This window comes from Pelodiscus sinensis, chromosome 18, assembly GCF_049634645.1.
Source record: "Pelodiscus sinensis isolate JC-2024 chromosome 18, ASM4963464v1, whole genome shotgun sequence".
In the NCBI taxonomy this organism is placed as follows: domain Eukaryota; kingdom Metazoa; phylum Chordata; order Testudines; family Trionychidae; genus Pelodiscus; species Pelodiscus sinensis.
The window spans coordinates 35,206,758-35,224,759 of NC_134728.1; the positions used below are offsets into that span (position 1 = coordinate 35,206,758).

The window sequence follows — 18,002 nt, forward strand, 5'->3', positions numbered from 1 at the left end:
TCCATCACCTGAAGTCTGGAGATTACCCCCAGGCTGTGTGTGCATGTACAATGGAACCATGGCTGACGCAATTCATGAGCACCTCCAGAATTTTCCCAAGACACATCTGAAATCCCACAAACCTCTTTGGGAAGAGACTAAAGCTCTTGAGGATTCCTCATTCAATCCTACAATGCTCTGGCAAGAATTCTGGGATAATGCTAATGTCCCAGACAAACTCCTTGTTGCTGGCCCTCAACTTGCAGGATCCAACCTACCCTGGAAGCAATGACCCGCTTCAGAAGAGGACATGCCAGGTGCTGTCCTCTCCTACACCTCTGGAAGAGGAGCAACAATGCCTAACATGACAGGACACCCGGCACAGTCTGTGGACCACACTGTAAATCAGTCCCCACTTGAATCATTTGCCTTTGGCATTTCAGATTTATACCAAAACTCTTCTGAAGCTGCCTCCTGGCTCCTCACTCTGGCCTTTGCTATTTGAACATTGCTGCTCCCCTCTTTTGCCCCAGGTGAAGTGGCAGACCCACAAATAGAAACTCGTTCTCCTGAATCCAAGGCCCTGCCCACTGGACCATGGTTCCTCTTGCAGGTGTCAGTGTTTTCGTGAAAACCTTCCACGTGTGACATGCCTGTTGTTGCTTTGCTGGTGGCGCTACAGTGGCCGTGGGAGCCCTAGTGCAGTAAAGGCATTGGCAGCCACTTGTGTTTTAATCGCCAAGGTGTGCTGACCTGCACTGACCTGCGGATTGAGATGCCAGCGGCTGGTCTACAGTCGTGGTTCTCCAGACAGAGGTGCACGTCTTTATTCTTCCCATCCATCCTGTTTACGTTCTTGTACCAAGCTCATGGTCATAACATCTGAGCACAGCCCAGCAGTCCATCAGGCAACGTGATCTCACATCTCTCATAGGCTCTTTGCTGCCTGTGACACAGCCACAGAGCAATGGGTGTAGTTATGGCTTTAAAAGCAGCTACCCAAACAAGACCCTCCTCTGTTCTCTTGTCCACAGGCAGAAGCACATGCAAAGTCAGAGAAAGGAAAGGAAAGTGGCGAGGAGCCCGAATTCCAGAGGGATTTCATCCTGTGGTCTGGGATCATTCCCAGAGAAAGTCCCATCTCTCCCACACTGAAAGCTTCACTCTGGCCCGTTCTCATTTGCCGAGCCAAACTGTCCCCAGCTGCATCCTCGTTTTGCATGTTGCTCTGAAGTGCCACATGCCGAGGAGTTCTTGTCACCTGGCGCGCACTGCAAATTGGTGCTGCAGACAGCGTTTTTAATCAAACACTGGCGTTGCGGAGGCTGCAGCAGGCCGGGGCTGTGCGGAGGGCACCGTCAGCACTAGACACCTGCTATAAGAGAACTGAAAGCCATTCCCACCTTGCTAGGATTTGGGGACGACAATCTGAAATAAGCACTTGAATGGTGGCTGTGTTCTACAGAGGCGCTGTTGTTATTTATCTATCTTGGGTTTGTTCAAATAGGCAGATTTTGGCCTGCAATGGAAATTACTTTTCGGCCTGGTCTACACTAGGCCAGGCAGGTCGCTTGATGGTACACCATCCAGCTATGCAAAGTGCGTAGCTGGAATCGGCTTACCACGGCACCTCGGCGTAAGGTGTCTGCATTGCAGAAGGCTGACGGGAGCGGCTTCCCTTACCCCTCGCAGAATGAGGAGTACCGGATGCTGGTGGGAGCTGCCCTCAGTGTTCGATTTGGGGCTCTACACAAGATCCGCTAAGTCAAACGCTAGAAGATGGACCTCCAGCAGGTCGATGGCCGTAGTGTAGACCTGCCCTTCACGTGTCTTCCCTCCAAAGCAGAAGCAGACGGGAAGGCCAGAGACGAAACGCTGCATCAGCGTCGCTTGCTCCATCCCAAGTGTCGCCCCAATGGTCACTAGAGCTCACAGTTGCATGGATCGTGTTGGCAGAGGGTAGCCCTGGAAGCAAACGCTCCAGAATTCACTAAACACAGACACACATTGCCCAGCCCTGCTTCTGTATCAGAGGCAGCAGTGCAGGGCAACAGGCAGCCAGTCTGCGAGGGGAGCTGGTTTTTAAACTGGCTGCTCTCACGGACCAGCTCCCACCTGGCACCCCAGTGTGGAGTGACAGGGAGCTCCTCGGGAGTGGAGCCGTAGTGCACTGGCTGTTGGCACCACCCCCGGGGACTATACAATAGTCGACTAACGAATAGGAATTCATGAGGTTAATCAACTATTCAATTAACCGATATTTAACATCCCTACTCCATGCACACAGCCGGGGAGGGCTAATCGCCAGTGAAATTCAGCCCCCGCTTTGTGCAGTCCATGCCCATTCCTAGGTCTCCACAGACAGAGAGAAACCGACCGAGGGGTGTGGGACAGCAGAGGCCAGGTGAACTGAATCCGCTACCAGCCGCACCACCACATGCCTCATTTGCCATGCCCAGCCCTGCCCCTGGCCTTCTATTTCTGTGAGCGGCCTCTCTCGCTTCCCCTGATCTTCCCACGTCACCTCCCATTCAGCCGTGATCAGAGGAGGATGCAGTGACCCCCTTCAGCGGGTCTGCAGTGTTTTATTTTTTATTGGCGGGGACACGTTTGGGGTGGGCTGAGGGTCAGGACAGTCCCCCGCAGTGAAACGCTCCCTCGGCGACACCAGAGCTTTGGTTCTCTCAACTTACAGTCAGGCTGAGATGAATGTAGAAATGGATCCAGAAGTCAAACCAAGAGCAATCATTCTTGGCAGGTCTCCAGTTCAGCCAACACCGTAAGTTCAAACATCACAAGCCAACCCCCCTCCAAATCACAAGGTTGGCTTACAAATCATGAGACCAGAAACAACAACAGCAACTTTGGAGCTCTCTTACCTGCTGGGTGTTGAATGGTTAGGGTGCCCTCAGATCACGTTTTCTCTGCAGCCACGCCGGCTGTGAATTTCACCTCGCACATGACAGAGGCTAGGGCTCAAGGACAAGCACCAACTCACGATAACGCCTAAGAGTTGGCAATAAGGCAGACTGGTCAGAAAAGTCAGCCACTCGCTCGGAGCCAGATCCTCAGCTGGGGCAAACTGGCCTCAGAGCTATGCTGATTACATCATCGTGTAGATCCGGCCCCGGGCACTTTGTTGGTCTCATCAGAGCTAATCAGCCAGAAGTAAAAGCTCCAAATTCGAGCCTGGAAAAAGTCTCTGCCTTTGAGTGGAGGTGAAAGTTCGGACCTGTTGTGATATCTCATCCGATCAGTCCCGCCAGCCTCTCTGGCCACCCAGGTGCGCTGTTTTTTGAACAGCCTGGTCTGTTGCCAGTTCTGACTTGAGTGGCTTCAGAGCAAACACGATGGCTACTTCTACACTGGCAAGATTTTGCGCAAATACGCTTTAATGCAAGAGTTTTTGCTTTAGGCTACGTCTAGACTGGCATGATTTTCCGGAAATGCTTTTAATGGAAAAGTTTTCTGTTAAAAGCATTTTCGGAAAAGAGCATCTAGATTGGCACGGACGCTTTTCCACAAAAGCACTTTTTGCAGAAAAGCGTCCGTGGCCAATCTAGATGCGTTTTTCTACAAAAAAAGCCCCGATCGCCATTTTCGTGATTGGGGCTTTTTTGCGGAAAACAAATCTGAGCTGTCTACACTGGCCCTTTTGCGCAAAAGGGACTTTTGCCTGAATGGGAACAGAATAGTATTTCCACAAAAAGCACTGATTTCTTACGGTAGGAAGTCAGTGCTTTTGCGGAAATTCAAGTGGCCAGTGTAGACAGCTGGCAAGTTTTTCCGGAAAAGTGGCTGATCTTCCAGAAAAACTGGCCAGTCTAGACACAGCCTTAGAGCATTTGCGCGAGAGAGTGTCTACGCTGGCATGTGCTTTTGCGCAAGAGATGTGCTTTTGTGCAAAAGCATCCGGGCCAGTGTAGCCGCTCTCTTGTGAAAAAAAGCTCCGATGGCCATTTTAACCATAGGGCTTTCTTGCACAATAAATTCATGTTGCCTGTCTACACTGGCCTCTTGCGCAAGAACACTTGTGCAAGAGGGCTTATCCCTGAGTGGGAGCGTCAGAGTTCTTGCACAAGAAGCTCTGATTTCGTACATTAGAACATCAGTGTTCTTGCGCAAGAACTCACGGCCAGTGTAGACAGGCAGCCGATGTAGACACAGCCGATGGGCGCTCTATGAATGAAACAGCCCTTCCAGGAGAGCAGGGTCTTTCCTGCAGCTGTTGTTCTGACAAGAAGAGGAATTAGCACCCACGGAGGAGTAGTCTCAGACTCTGCTGAAAAGCCCTAATGTTCTGCAGGGCGTGTCAGCGCTTCTGTGTTTGCCAGTCGTGTCTGAGCAGATCGGGTACCCTGCTTATCTCTGCCAAACCCCGCCTTCATAGGCCCGTTTCAGTGGGTAGGAAGTGCTGCCACACAGATTCAGGAGCGTTTGACCCCTGCTTTCGCCCAGGGGTAACGTGCCCACACCGGATGCCAGCTAGTGGAACATTCCGGCCTATTCCTTTTCATTTATTTCCTAATGTAGGCGGGTAGCCATTGCCAGGAACACAAGATCAGCCCTGCCGTAGGCCCAGCGGTGGTACATACCAGCCAACTCTTGTATCAGCCACCCCGCCCCGTGGGGTAAAAGGAAGCTCCAGAGCCTGAGCCCAAGGCCAGACTGGGTGAGACAGGGCCAGGCGCTGCTGCTCAGTGTATTCCAGGCCTTGGCGCCCTGTTGCCTAGTTACTACCCCTCACCTCACACAAGGGGGCTGGTGTCAATTCCTATCCATCATGCTGTCAATTTAGGCCCTGTCTTGAACCTGGGTCACTATGGCTGCGTCTAGACTGGCAAGTTTTTCTGCAAAAGCAGCTGCTTTTGTGGAAAAACTTGCCAGCTGTCTACACTGGCCGCTTGAATTTCCGCAAGAACACTGACGAGCTCATGTAAGATTGTCAGTGTTCTTGCGGAAATACTGTGCCGCTCCCGTTCGGGCAAAAGCCCTCTTGCGCAAATGCTTTTGCACGAGGGCCAGTGTAGACAGCGCAGTATTGTTTTGCGCAAAAAAGCCCCGATGGCGAAAATGGCGATTGGGGCTTTCTTGCGCAAAACCGCGTCTAGGTTGGCACAGACGCTTTTCCCAAAAAAGTGCTTTTAATGGAAAAAAGTGCCAATCTAGACGCTCTTTTCCACAAATGCTTTTAATGGAAAAACTTTTCTGTTAAAAGCATTTGCGGAAAATCCTGCCAGTCTAGACATAGCCCTAGTGTGGTATTTGTGTGGGGGGTGTTAGTACCAAGGTGTTTCTACACGAGGTGTTGTTACAGCCCCTCTGAAATACGTTCACGGCCTGCGTCTAGTACCTCTGGGGCAGGAGTGTTTCTGTAATATCAGCCCTGTTCTTGCCAACTGCTGTGGGCAGGGGGCCTGCCTCTTGCTCACGGCTTGGCTTTGCTTTGTATTAGCAAAGTCCTGACCATTAGTGCCTAGGCCTCGTGCCTCACACCTGGCCTGTGATATGGGGGCTTGATTCAGACCCTCATCTTACTTCCACCATCACCTCGGCCGTAGCAGCACACTGAGGGAGGGCACCCTCCCACCACTAGCCAGCGGCATTTCCTGGGTTCAAAGGTGAGGCCGGCCCGCTGGCTCTGGGGGGTGCAAGTCGCGAGGAGCTGGGGCAGGCCTGGGAGGCTCTGGCAGGCAGCAAAGAATTGCTCCCCACAGGCAAGGAAAGTAGGACGGTGCAACAGGTCACCTCTCTGATGGGCTGCTTAGGTGCAGTGCTGTGTCCGTGCCCCGAGTGGGTTTGCTCAGGCGTTGTGCCGGCACCATGAAATTGGCCACATCGCGCTCGCCTCACGTCCGCCGCGCCCCTTCAGCCTGGAGGGGCAGGACAGAGATTTCCTCGGCCGATCAGGAAATTCCCTTCTCGCCGGCGCTGGCATGAAACCTGCCTCCGAGATCAATTGGGGTGACTGCAGGCATGCGTCTGCATCCCGTGCGGCGTTTAGAACGGGCCAATCAGAGGAGACCTCAACGGGCTCTACATCTTTCCTTTGTGTCTTGTATTGAGAATTAATCTTCTATTCGGAGGAAGAGAAATAAATTGTATCTCAGCCAGCAGTGGCGAGGGGCTTGCACATCAGCCCTGCGCTGTACAGAGAGCCCTGCATTCTCTTTGGATGCCAGCCCTACGTGGGCATGAGCGTGGGGGGCTGGGTTAGCATGCAGGCAGGGGGAGCTGATGGTTTGCAGTTACCTGGGTAAGGGACAGAGGCTGGTGGGGAGAGCGGCTGCTTGGGACTAGGGAGGTTAAATGGCGGTTAATTGAATAGTCGAGTCACCTCATGAATTCTTATCAGTTACTCGACTATTCTATAGTCCCCTGGGGTGGTGCCGGAAGCCACCGCGCTCCAGCCTCACTCCCAAGGAGCCTCCTGCCACTCCACACTGCTGCTCTGAATCAGGGGAAGCAGCGCGGGGTGCCAGGTAGGAGCTGGGCCACAAGGGGAGCCAGTTTAAAAACCAGCTTCCCTCGCAGACGGGCTGCCTGTCACCCCGCAGTACTGCCTCTGAGACAGGCAGCAGCACAGGGTGGCAGCAGCCCCTGTCCCGGAGAGGGGCTGAGCTCCAGTACCCAGCACGAGCGGGAACTGAACTGGGTTGCCTGCCCACCCGGCTCCTAATACACTAAATGCAGAGTCGCAGCAGGGGTAGGTCCAGAACCCGGCACGAGCCAGGACTGAGCTGCGCTGCTGGCCAGCCTGCTAAAAAATGTACTGGCAGGTAGCAGGTGGAAATAGCATGTAGTCTATAGCTTAACCTCTATGCTTTTGCGCATCAGTTAATCAACTACACTATTACATCCCTACTTGGGACATGTGGCCAAGGCCCAGCAGGAGGCCCAGCGTGCCAGCAGACAGCAGATGCTCAGCAAAGCTGTTTGATTGCCACGAGACACAGCTCCCTGCTAGGAGTCGGGATGGGCGGGTGCTTGCACCGTATGACGGGGGACGGCCCCTGCGTGGAACAAGGCAGCCGCATGTGCTCAGAAAGCAGCGCCCTGCGTGAGTGAGATGATCGTTACATGACGACATTAATGCAGGGGTTTGATTCGTTGCAGATATCAACATGGCTGGGGAACCTAAACCCAACAGACCCAAGGGGCTGAAGAGAGTAACCTCGGCCTTGTACAGGTAGGTGCGGCGAGGGCTTTTCACCCATCATGGATCCCAACCAGGGCTGATCCACAAGGGTCTTGTCCCCACCCAGCCCCGGGCCCCCATGCTCTCCCCCTCCTAGCCCCATGATCCATCCCCGTTACCGGGAGCGGGGGCCAGGGGATGCTATCGCTGCTGGAGGAGCTGCTGGCTTCCTGCGCTTTTCCTCACTGCCCCTCCCAGCAAGGAGAGGAGCAGAAATACCAGCCCCTCCCCTTGCCCCTCCTCCTGCCCCAGCTGGTACAGCAGCAGCCCCGCTGGAGGACAGGGCTGGGGGTTCTGTTCATTTCCCTGCTGGGCGGGGCAGTGGGGAAGGAGCAGAAAACCAGCAGCTCCTCTGGCTTCTGTACTGCCCCCAACAGCCCGTCCCAGCCGGTCTGGCTTGGGCTCCTTCATTGTCCCCTTCCAGGTCCTTGTGTCCCAACTAGCAGGGTTAGGGAGAAAGTGACTTCGGCGGGAGCTGCTGCCCAGGCTTGGGAACAAGGCGGACGAGCCCATTTGGAGGAGCCTAGGGAAGGAAGAGTCAGCTGCTGAGAGCCCCAATGGGCCATGAGGCCAGTGGGCGGCCTCCTCAGGGGGCTGCAAGATCCTCGTAACCGAGACGGGCTCCCAGGACAGGGCAGTTTTGCTCACGGCGCTTGCGAATCCAGAGTTTGCGGGGGCTGCCGATGGAGCCGTAGCGGCGCTGCGATTGGCTGCAGAGGGAGCCCCCGGCTCTCACAAGCATCACTTGGGACGGCCGTGCTGTACGGGTGTGTCACGTTAGTAATACCAGCCTACGTGGACGGAAACCCGCGGAATCCGGCAACACTCCCCGCGGGTAATGGTAAAGAAAATGGCTCCTGGGCTGCATGTAGAACCCAGATGGGCTGTGGGTTGCCCACCACTGGTCCGGAGGCAGAGAGGACAGTGTCTGGAGGAGACGGATTGAGTTCTGGGATGCAGACAGAGGGATACCGGAAGGTTGGTTAGTTTGGGCCCAGATTAGAGTCATGTCACCAAAAGGGAGGTGCCTCCAGGGATGAATTTGAGCCCCAGAGTCTCCACCTCTGGCACCATAGAGCTGGAAGAGACCTCAGAAGGTCATCAAGTCCAGCCCCCTGCTCTAGGCAAGACCAATCCCAACTAAGTCTCGGCTTGACAAAGCCCTGGCCTGGTTGATTTAAACACCTCTAGGGATGGAGACTCCACTACTTCCCTAGGTAACCCATTCCAGTGCTTCACCACCCTCCTAGTGAAATAGGTTGTGGTGGGAGAGGTCCAGGTTGGATATTAGGAAAAACTGAGACCATTGCTCCTTGTTCTGCCATCCACCACTACTGAGAACAGCCTCTCTCCATCCTCTTTGGAACCTTCCTTCAGGAAGTTGAAGGCTGCTACCAAATCCCCCCTCCCTCTTCTCTTCTGCAGACTAAACAGACCCAACTCCCTCCATTGGACTCTCTCCAATGCGTCCACATCCTTTTTGTAGTGGGAGCCCAGAACTGGACACAATACTCCAGATGTGGCCTCACCGGAGCCCAATAAAGGGGAATAATGACATCTCTGGATCTGCTGGTAATGCTCCTCTTAACACAATCTAATAGGCCATTAGCCTTCTTGGCTACAAGGGCACACTGTTGACTCATATCCATCTTCTCATCCACTGTAACCCCCACGTCCTTTTCTGCAGAACTACTAATTAGCTGGTTGGTCCCCAGCTTGTAACTATGCTTGGGATTCTTCCGTCCCAAGTGCAGGACTCTACACTTGTCCTTGTTGAACCTCATCAGATTTCTTGTGGCCCAATCCTCCAATTTGTCTAAGTCACTCTGGACCCTATCTCTGCCCTGAAGCGTATCTACCTCTCCCCCTAGCTTAGTGTCATCCGCAAATTTGCTGAGGGTGCAATCCATCCCCTCATCCAGGTCATTAATAAAGATATTGAACAAAACCGGTCCTAGAACCGAACCTTGGGGCACTCCGCTAGAAACCGACCGCCATCCTAACATAGAGCCGTTGATCACTTCCCGCTGGGCTCAGCCTTCTAGCCATCTCTCTATCCATCTTACTGTGCATTTATCCAATCCACATTCCCTTAACTTGCTGGCAAGAGTGTTGTGGACAGTATCAAAAGCCTTGCTAAAGTCAAGGTATATCACATCTACCGACTTTCCCATGTCCACAGAGCCAGTTACCTCATCATAGAAGCTAATCAGATTGGTCAGGCACGACTTGCCCTTTGTGAATCAATGCTGACTATTCCTAATCACTTTCCTCTCATCCAAGTGCCTCAATATGGATTCCTTAAGGAATCCCTTCCATGATTTGGATCCCTTCCATGATTTTTCCAGGAACCGAGGTAAGACTGACCGGCCTATAGTTCCCTGGATCGTCCTTCTTCCCTTTTTTGAAGATGGGCACTACATTTGCCTTTTTCCAGTCATCCGGGATTTCTCCCGATCTCCATGACTTTTCAAAGTTAATGGCCAAAGGCTCCTCAATGACATTTGCCAACTCCCTCAGTACCCTCAGATGCATTAAGTCCGAACCCATGGATTTGTGTACGTTTAGCTTTTCTAAATAGTTCCACCTGAACCAGAGTGATGAGAGGTGCGAGGGCTCACATCTTCCTGGGGTGGGGAGCCACTCAGCTGATTGGAGGTAACAAAAACGAGGGAGCTGCAACCCCGAGGGCACTTGCCAGTTAAGCTCACGAGCCAGAACCCATCACCAGCAACGTTTGCGTAACTTAAAGACACGGGGTCAATGCCAGGATTTCACTCTCGGCTCTCCACCCATTCGGAGGCAAATACCTCTCTGGGCCCCAGACGCCTGTCTGGGTGACCGCTGGCTGAAAGCGTAGCCAGTTGGTGGCTGAAGTGGTGTGTTTCTCTCTGAGCTGCCAGTTAGAGCAGTGGAGACGATGGAGCCAGTTTGCTGTTTCCCTCCTGCTTGTTCCTCTTAATTTTTGCCGGTTAATTATTTCCAGGTGCTTCATAGTGTCCTAAATCAGGGGCTCCAGGCTCAGCAGGAATCCATTACCCACCACTGGCTCATGTAATTAAAAAGAATAAATAAACGCCTGCCCTACTTTAACAGCCACCAAGTAATAAAACTCAAATCCCCAAAGCAGCATCAGTCTGTCACCTTCTCTCCCACCAATTACAGAGCAGTGGGCCGCCTGCCAGGGAAGCATCAATAAAATGCAGCTGCTCCCAGGCGAAATGGAAATCAGGCTACACCTGGTTACACTGCTGCTGGGAAGACGGCAGCAGACGCCCCACGTGTGGCATTTGATTCATGGCCAGAGAGTCGGACAAAACTCTGTAGTACCCAGGAGAAAAAAACCCTATTCTCGCCTGCTTCCTCTTTCTGAAGAGTCCCTCCGCCACCCCATCTCCTTCCCTTGTTGTCTGCAAGTGCTGCTGACACCACACAGTTAGGGGTGAAAAGAAAATTATTTTCTTCCTGATGGGGGTGCAAACCAGCTAAGAGGAGGCTGCATGACCCCTCCGCTGACATGACCCCAGCCTGGGGCCCCCAACTCTTCCCTTCCTCTCCCACATTGGGGGGGACCCGTTCTGCTGCTTTCCTAACTCGTCCCTCCCAGCCACCTCCTCTCCAGCTCCATACAGCAGCCCTGCCAGGGACACAGCTGGGGTTTAGCCGCAAGAACTCTTCTGCAAAAACCCTGCAGTGTAGATGTAGCCTGAGTGAAAGAGATAAAGATTTGAACAGCTCTCCAGGTAAATAGGCCTTGGGGAAGAGAAGCCTGTTTCAGAGGGTGAGAACTGTGAAGAACTCAGTAGGTATGCCTGAGGGAGAAGACCCTGATCTGCTGGGGCACAGCAGACTGCCAAAACCTCTTCAGGCAGAAAGGCCTAGGAGAGAGAGCCTGAGGATCAAGGGCAAGGATTACCAAGTGAGCTTGCCAGGTAGAAAGGCCTAGGAGAGAGGCACTCTGTAAGCCATTCACTGTTGTCTTTGCCCTTTTTCTCAAAGGTCTGAGGCAGAACGCTGACCAAAAGGGGTGACGATTTTAAAAGCTCTCTGGGTAGGCAAGCCTTGGAGAGAGGATCCTGATCCAGTGGGGTGAGGGACTGCGACATCTCTCCAGGGAGAGGCCTGGCAGGGAGACCCTGAGAAACTGGGGCAAGAATTATTAAAACTCCCTGGGTGAGAGAGGCCAGAAGGGAGAACCCTGATGATCAGGGTGGTTGGCACTGGTGGGGGCAGAGGGGCACCTAAACCTTAATCTTGTCTGGGGGGAGAGGTGTATGACAGGGTGGACTAAGGCCTGGCCCCATGCTGGAGGCCCTGTGGTCCTGCCACACCCCGACCCAGAAAAAGAGCAGTAGAGAGGTCCTCCAAGCAGGCAGCAGGGGAAGCGGCGACTCAGGATTCAGGAAGACCATGTAAAAGGAGCTGCAGAACAGAGCAGCAGTCACTTGTTAGGGTTGCCAGGTGTCCGGTATTGACCTGAACAGTCCGGTATTTTCAGCTCCTGTCCAGTAAAAAATTCAGAAAATATTGGACACTTAAAATGTCCGGTATTTTCTGATTTTTTTCCCGGCCAGGGGGTGAAAATACCAGACTGTCCAGGTCAATACCAGACACCTGGCAACTCTACACACACCCAGCAATAGGGCCCAGCCTTCCCGCCACCTGCTGGGGAGCTGTCTGGCCCAGAGCAGGGATGGAGGCAAGATGGCCACCGGCAGCCTGTTAGGAGAGGCAGAGCCCTGCCCCTACTGTTCTTAAAGGGGCCATGCTGGTTTTTTAATTTTTTTTTGCTTCACTCTCTGGGTCTTTTTTTTTTTTTTTCTGCTCAACAGTTTTGGTACTCCCCCCTTTTTTTCCAACAAGATATTTTTCCCCAGGCTTTTTTTTTTTTTTTTTTTTTTTGCGTGGGGTGGGGAGAGGATTCAGTATTTTTGGTTAAATCATCTGGCAACCCTACTTGCTGTACGGTGCTCAAGGACTAGAGACGGGGTGACTGGCTGGAAGAGTAGCAGTTCCACAGACAGCTCAGCCTGGAGAGCTCATAGCGAGCAGAGCAGAGCCCTGAGGGAAGGGTGAATACACCACAGGGCTGTGGAGAGAAGGGCTAATGAAACTCTCTGAGGGAGATAGTGCCAATCACGCCATTCATCAGGGTTCTCCCTTCTGGCCTGTTTGGGGGGATACCCAAACCTTAATCGTGTCTGAGGGGAGAGGCCCACGGAATTAGAGGCCCAGAGAACTAGAGCTGCCATGGAACAGACATAGCAGACAGCTGCTATCTATAAAGTCCCTGGGCTGGGAAGAGGATGGAACCAGGTCTCACTCCTCCCAGCTGTCCATTAACCACTGAGGAAAGTGGCCTGCATCTTCAGGCAGACTAAAGGAGGGTAACTGCCCTAGCAGGGCCCTTTTGATTCCAGCCCTTTGGCTAGATATTATAGTCCAAAGACGTCTCCAGGGAGGAAGCCTGTTCCAGAGTGGCAGCAGTTCGGAAGATGCTCAGAAATCTGGCACATTACTAGTTGTAATGGAAATGGGTTAGTGCGGGGGAGAAGTAAATGATGCACAATAAATGCACTTTGTGCTATGGCTGCATGGAATGAGGCAGGTGATATCATGGACCACGCGTGTGGTATGTGTACACTAAATAAAAGTTCTCTAGCCACAGAGTCTACTTGTACAGCCACATACACAGAGAGGGCTCAAAGCTCCCGGACTTGCATTAAATGTAAACCCAGATGGCCCAGTTCTAATTGCAAATTACTGCAAAGGAGATATTCCAGATTTAAGCTACAAAGATAAGTACAAATGAGATTTGGTGCCTAGAATTCAATGAGGGTGTAATCTGGGCAGGACTTGGCTTAGGGGACAGCCATTATTTTCAACGAGTCCCCTGCAGTGTGTTTTATGGCTACTGTGAACAGGTGCAGAATGTACTCCAACTCTGCCTCTGTCTATATCCATTTATGTGCCCGTATGTCAAGGAGCTAGAGATCTGGGAGCTGAAGTATAAATTATTACTCCCTCAATGGTTCAGAAATTATTTTCCATGACTTAGCACCGTGATCTTTCCCTCTGTGCTGAGCGTTATGGCTGTGAAATAGCTGTGCTAGAACTCCATAATGCCAGTTTCTCTCCGGCCCATCCCTTCCTGCCCAGTCTGATTTGCTGGAAGTTTATTTCCCTTCTGTTCAGGGGAGCAGAGATTTAGAACAAAGCACAGACTGTAATGGCCTCCGCCCCGTAACTGTATGCAACAGTGTGATGGTGGCGTCGGGTGGTCTGCCGTGAATTTACAGTCATTCTCACTGAATAGCCCCGTGGGTAAAGGCACAGTATGCAAATCCAGTACATTATCATAACAGGTTTACTGCTGACTTTAGATGCTCACTCTTGGGCTCTGAACTTAGAAAGGTCTCCGTAAAGGCTGTTCTCAGAGAGGGGCTTCAGACCCACCCCTTCTTAGGTGGCCCATTTCCCCACAATAGAAACGGTCCTAAACTGAGTCCCAACAGTTCTCGGTTCTGCATTCGCTGTAGTCGGTGCCTCAGTAGTTCATGGTCTTGGTCAGCCTGGTAGAGCTCAAGGCAACTGGTCTGGCCTCATGGCCATGCCTAGTGTCAGGGCAAGCCCACCTCGCCTGCCCCACTTGCCCATCGTACCTGTAGCGCCCCATAGGGGGTCTTCTGACTCTTGCCTTTGCAGCCTCAGGGTGGAAGCTGTCATGGCTGCCAAGCTCCCTGCCAAGCCTAGGACTGGTGACCCTGGAGTTGCTGCTGTTGAAGCTCCTCCCAGGTTTCACGGTATTGTTGCTGGGCAGACCCTGCAGCCGGCTGCTGCTGGCCTCGTGCACCTGTCAGCTCCTCCGTGGGGCCAGTCTGAAACCCCCCACTCCTAGTGCCAAATGGAATGGGCTTCACTCACCTCTCCCAAGTGCACGTGCCGGTACGTGCTCTGTTTAGGGTGGCCCATCAGTGACTCAGCTCTCCAGCCGAGTCCCCCGTTGTGTGTGTGCATGCAAAAGAAAACAAACCTTCCAGAGTGCAAGTCCAACAGCACCTCTCTTGGTGCCCTCTATATTGCCTCTCCGTTCATTCCCACTCTGGAGCAGAGCAGGACTTCCAGGGCTTCCGTCCTGGAGGCAATGTCTTTGCCCTCTCGGGACCCTTCTGGTTCCAGCCTTTTGGATGTCCAATCCCTTGCTCTAGGATCCCTCAAGATCCAGGCCAATTCCCCCAGTGGCTACTGGGCAGTTGCGGGGTGGAGGACCTGGTCCTGCCCACTACTCTGAGCCCCAGCCCAGGGACCCTATAGGTAACAGCTGCTGCTATTCCACTGCTGCTTTAATTCCCTGGGCCACTTCTCCCCACAGCCCTGGGCCATCTTCCCCCTTTCCTCAGGGATCTGTCCTGTTTGGCTGGCAGAGTAGCAGTTCTGTGGAGAGGTCATGGCAGTCACCCAGTTTTCACTCCTTGAGCTCCATGCAGCAACCGACAGCTGCTCTGTTCTGCAGCTCCTTTTATATGGCCTCCTTGGTCCCTGGACGCTACCCCCGCAGACACTCTAGCCTACTTGAAGGACCTCTCTATTACCCTTTTTCTGGGACGGGGCGTGGTAGAACCCAAAGGCCTTCAGCAGGAAGCCTCAGGGCCTTGTCCACCCCAACACACTCCCCAAAGATCAAGTAAAACACGGGACTAACAAGTAGCGGTTTGAGTTCTAGGAATAGCAGACTTAAAGAAAGATTTAAACTTTGCTTTCAGGGCAGGAAACATTTACAGCATCATACTGGAGAGTGCTGAATCCTAGCTTTTCAGGGATATGTAGCTGTCGTCATCTCTACTCCTGATAAGTTTTAAGATTTCAGATACTGAAATCACAGCATCTAATCTATAGAAACAGTCGTTTAAACATTTTTGAAGTTTTTGAAGATGTTTTGGTTCTAATTTGTCGGTATCAAAGACCAACGCTGTGGCAGCATTCAGTTCCCTTGGTGATAGGCACACTCACAAGGGATGTGACTTTTACCACTTATAGCTAAAGAAGAAGCCTATGCTAACGTCAATTCACAATTTATACCACCACATGCCATCAAGTGTTTTCTTTCTTCCTCCTGTTTCTCTTCCCCCCTCCTCCCAAGAAACAGCTGGTAAAAATCATTGCAGCTTTCAGTGAAGTCAGTGACATGACACCTTACACCAGCTAAGGATCTGGCCGCATTCACTGTGCCAGCAAAAATATCCATTTGATCATGGACAATTTCTTCTCACAAATCAGAGCTTTGCAGAGGGAGTTCAGTGTACTCTTGCTGATTGGGTACATGCAAAGATAAGTGTGCGTACAAAGTCGAGGTGTCCACAAAGGACACGCCACTTCCCTCACTCTCCCATACTTCTCCCACAGCGTTCAGCTACTTGGGACGTGTCTTCACCCTGAGCTAATTTGGCACCACTGTGATCAATGCAGCAGGCATCGATCTCGTGGTCTGGGGAAGCCCCAATAAGCTGACAGAAGAACACTCTCCCATCAACTTAAGTAATCCACCTCAATGAGAGGCAGAAGTTATGTCAATGGGAGAATTCTCCTGTCTACATAGCACGGTGTAGACACCATGTCAAGTCAATGTAACATGTCAACTTAAGTTACATTCTCAGAAATGGTAGCACGAGTTCTGCAAAATGAACCCACGAGGCTACACAGAGTCTCTCTGTGGTCCCTTTTACTTTGCCAGTCATGAACCTTTGGTGATAGATAATAAATCAGTTATTTAGCGATTTGACGTTGAAGAAAGGGATTGGAGCTGAGACTATGCCCATCAGTGCATTCCAGAACGGGGCTGGCTCTCTTACATAGTGGATGTGTTACTTTTCACAGGCTATCTGGTCCTATTTCCTACTGATTGGAAAATTGCAGCAATTATCCCTGAAGATGAAGGGAACCATGAGCTGTGAAATTACCAAGCACACAATGTGCAGCTAAACAGCTCAATCTGTGGCACCAGACAATCTGCTTTTAATCAGCACAGTCTGCAGTTAGAGTGAGAATATGTTTGATGCACTGAGACCAGTCTCTGGTTAGGGTATCCGTGCCCACATTCTCTGCCTCTCGCAAGAGGTGCCTAAGGCCCAGATCTTCCAAGGTATTGGAGTGTCTAATGCCCATGGGAATTAGGTGCCTAAATGCCTTTGAGTAGCTGCTAGGCATGGCAGGCTCCTCAGTACATCAGCAAGTGCAGCGTTATCTGTTGAGCTACCGAGAACATGATGCTATCAAGTGCAAACTGCTCAAAGATCAGGCCCCTTCCTTCCAAGTTAAACCAAATTTCAGTTGTTAAATGGCCAGGATCACAATTCGTAGCCAGGTCACAGTGGAGGAAGGTCCATCTAGTTCCTCATTCACATTACAGACCTCCCTACTGGGGCAGAATTCACTGTGCCCCTGTGAGGTCAGTGCAGCATTAGGGAGGGATTTCGGTACCTGCCTGTTGGTAGAATGTCTGATAGCAGATGGTTTTATGAGGCCCAAACAGTCTCTCACCCCACTCTAGCAATTTTTCTTTACCATAAAGCCACTGAAGGGATTCCCTGGAGTAGATACCATGAGAGTGCCATGAAAATCTCTGGCCTAGACCAGATTATGAAGTCTCCATCATTGGAGATTTTTCAGAGCTGGTTTTACACACACACACACACACACACACACACACACACACACACACACACACACACACACACACACACACACACACACACACACACACACACACACACACACACACACACACACACACACACACACACACACACACGTCAGGAAGGGTCTGTACTGAGTCCTGCCACGAGGGCAGGGGACTGTAGTAGATGCCCTCTCGAGGTCCCTTCCAGCCTTATAATTCTATGAAACCTTCCATCTGAGAAAGCAGAATCTAGAAGCCAAGTGAGTGCTGTAACATTGACTCCCCCAAACCTTCCTGCACCACAAGCCCCATGGCGCCCCCCGCCCCACCCAAGCAGCACCCGCCACCCTCAGACACCAGGTCTCCTTTGTCACAGCCCAGAGTGTTGCTGTGGGGATACAAGACAATGAGGAGAGCCCCCAGTGAACCGCTGCCAGAATCGGTTATTTTATTCAGCCTCAGCCTCCCCTCCCGACTTCAAGCGAACCTGCTCTAGCTAGTCAACAGCATAGTCACTGTTTTGAGTGAGGACACACGTGTTAATCAGCGGCACCGCAGGTGCACACCGATACATAGGGCAGCAGCTGTGTTTTACCTGGAAGATCCTGGCACATTCAGCAGCCGCTGCATTTTCCTCGGCGCACCACAAGGCTATCCAGCCGGCTTCTTATGTGTTTCCCTCTTCTGTGCTTCTTAAGTCTTCCCCCTGCCTCGCGAAATACAGCTGCAGGCTGGAGAGAATATTATCAAGTCTCCAGGGTGTTTTAAAGGCAAGAACGTGCCTGAGCGTAGCTGCAACCTCACAGACACACGCGCGGTCTCTGGCTGGTCAAGCAAACTGCCACATCTTGGCTGAAGTGGGGCTGGACTAAGAAAACAACCCCGGGTTGGTCTGATGAGCACGGCCGGAATCCCAGCAGGACAAGCAGTGAGTGAAACATCCTCTTAGCAATCTCTGCCCCTTCACCATCCTCCGCCAGTCCAGTGCCACCGCTGAAGGGACAGGTTCCCAGCAGGAGGCAATTGGAGTAGCTCTAGTGATGTCAAAGAAGCTAGGTTAGTTTACACCGGGTGGGGATCTAGTCCCAAGTGCCTGGCTAGTTTCTCTGGTCATGTCTTGGTACATGCCGGATACGGGAAAGAAGTACC

The 18,002-nt window shown here is 52.1% G+C and overlaps 1 protein-coding gene across 7 annotated transcripts in view; it reads left to right on the forward strand.

The window, feature by feature from the left end:
* Positions 1 to 18,002, forward strand: part of RALY (RALY heterogeneous nuclear ribonucleoprotein) — a 221,553-nt gene that overhangs the window by 186,647 nt on the left and 16,904 nt on the right. For all 7 annotated transcript variants that reach the window (XM_075901522.1, XM_075901526.1, XM_075901528.1 and 4 more), the window contains one exon: positions 7,096 to 7,168. In XM_075901522.1, the coding sequence (XP_075757637.1) occupies positions 7,096 to 7,168 (73 nt within the window). The remainder of the gene's footprint in view (positions 1 to 7,095; positions 7,169 to 18,002) is intronic.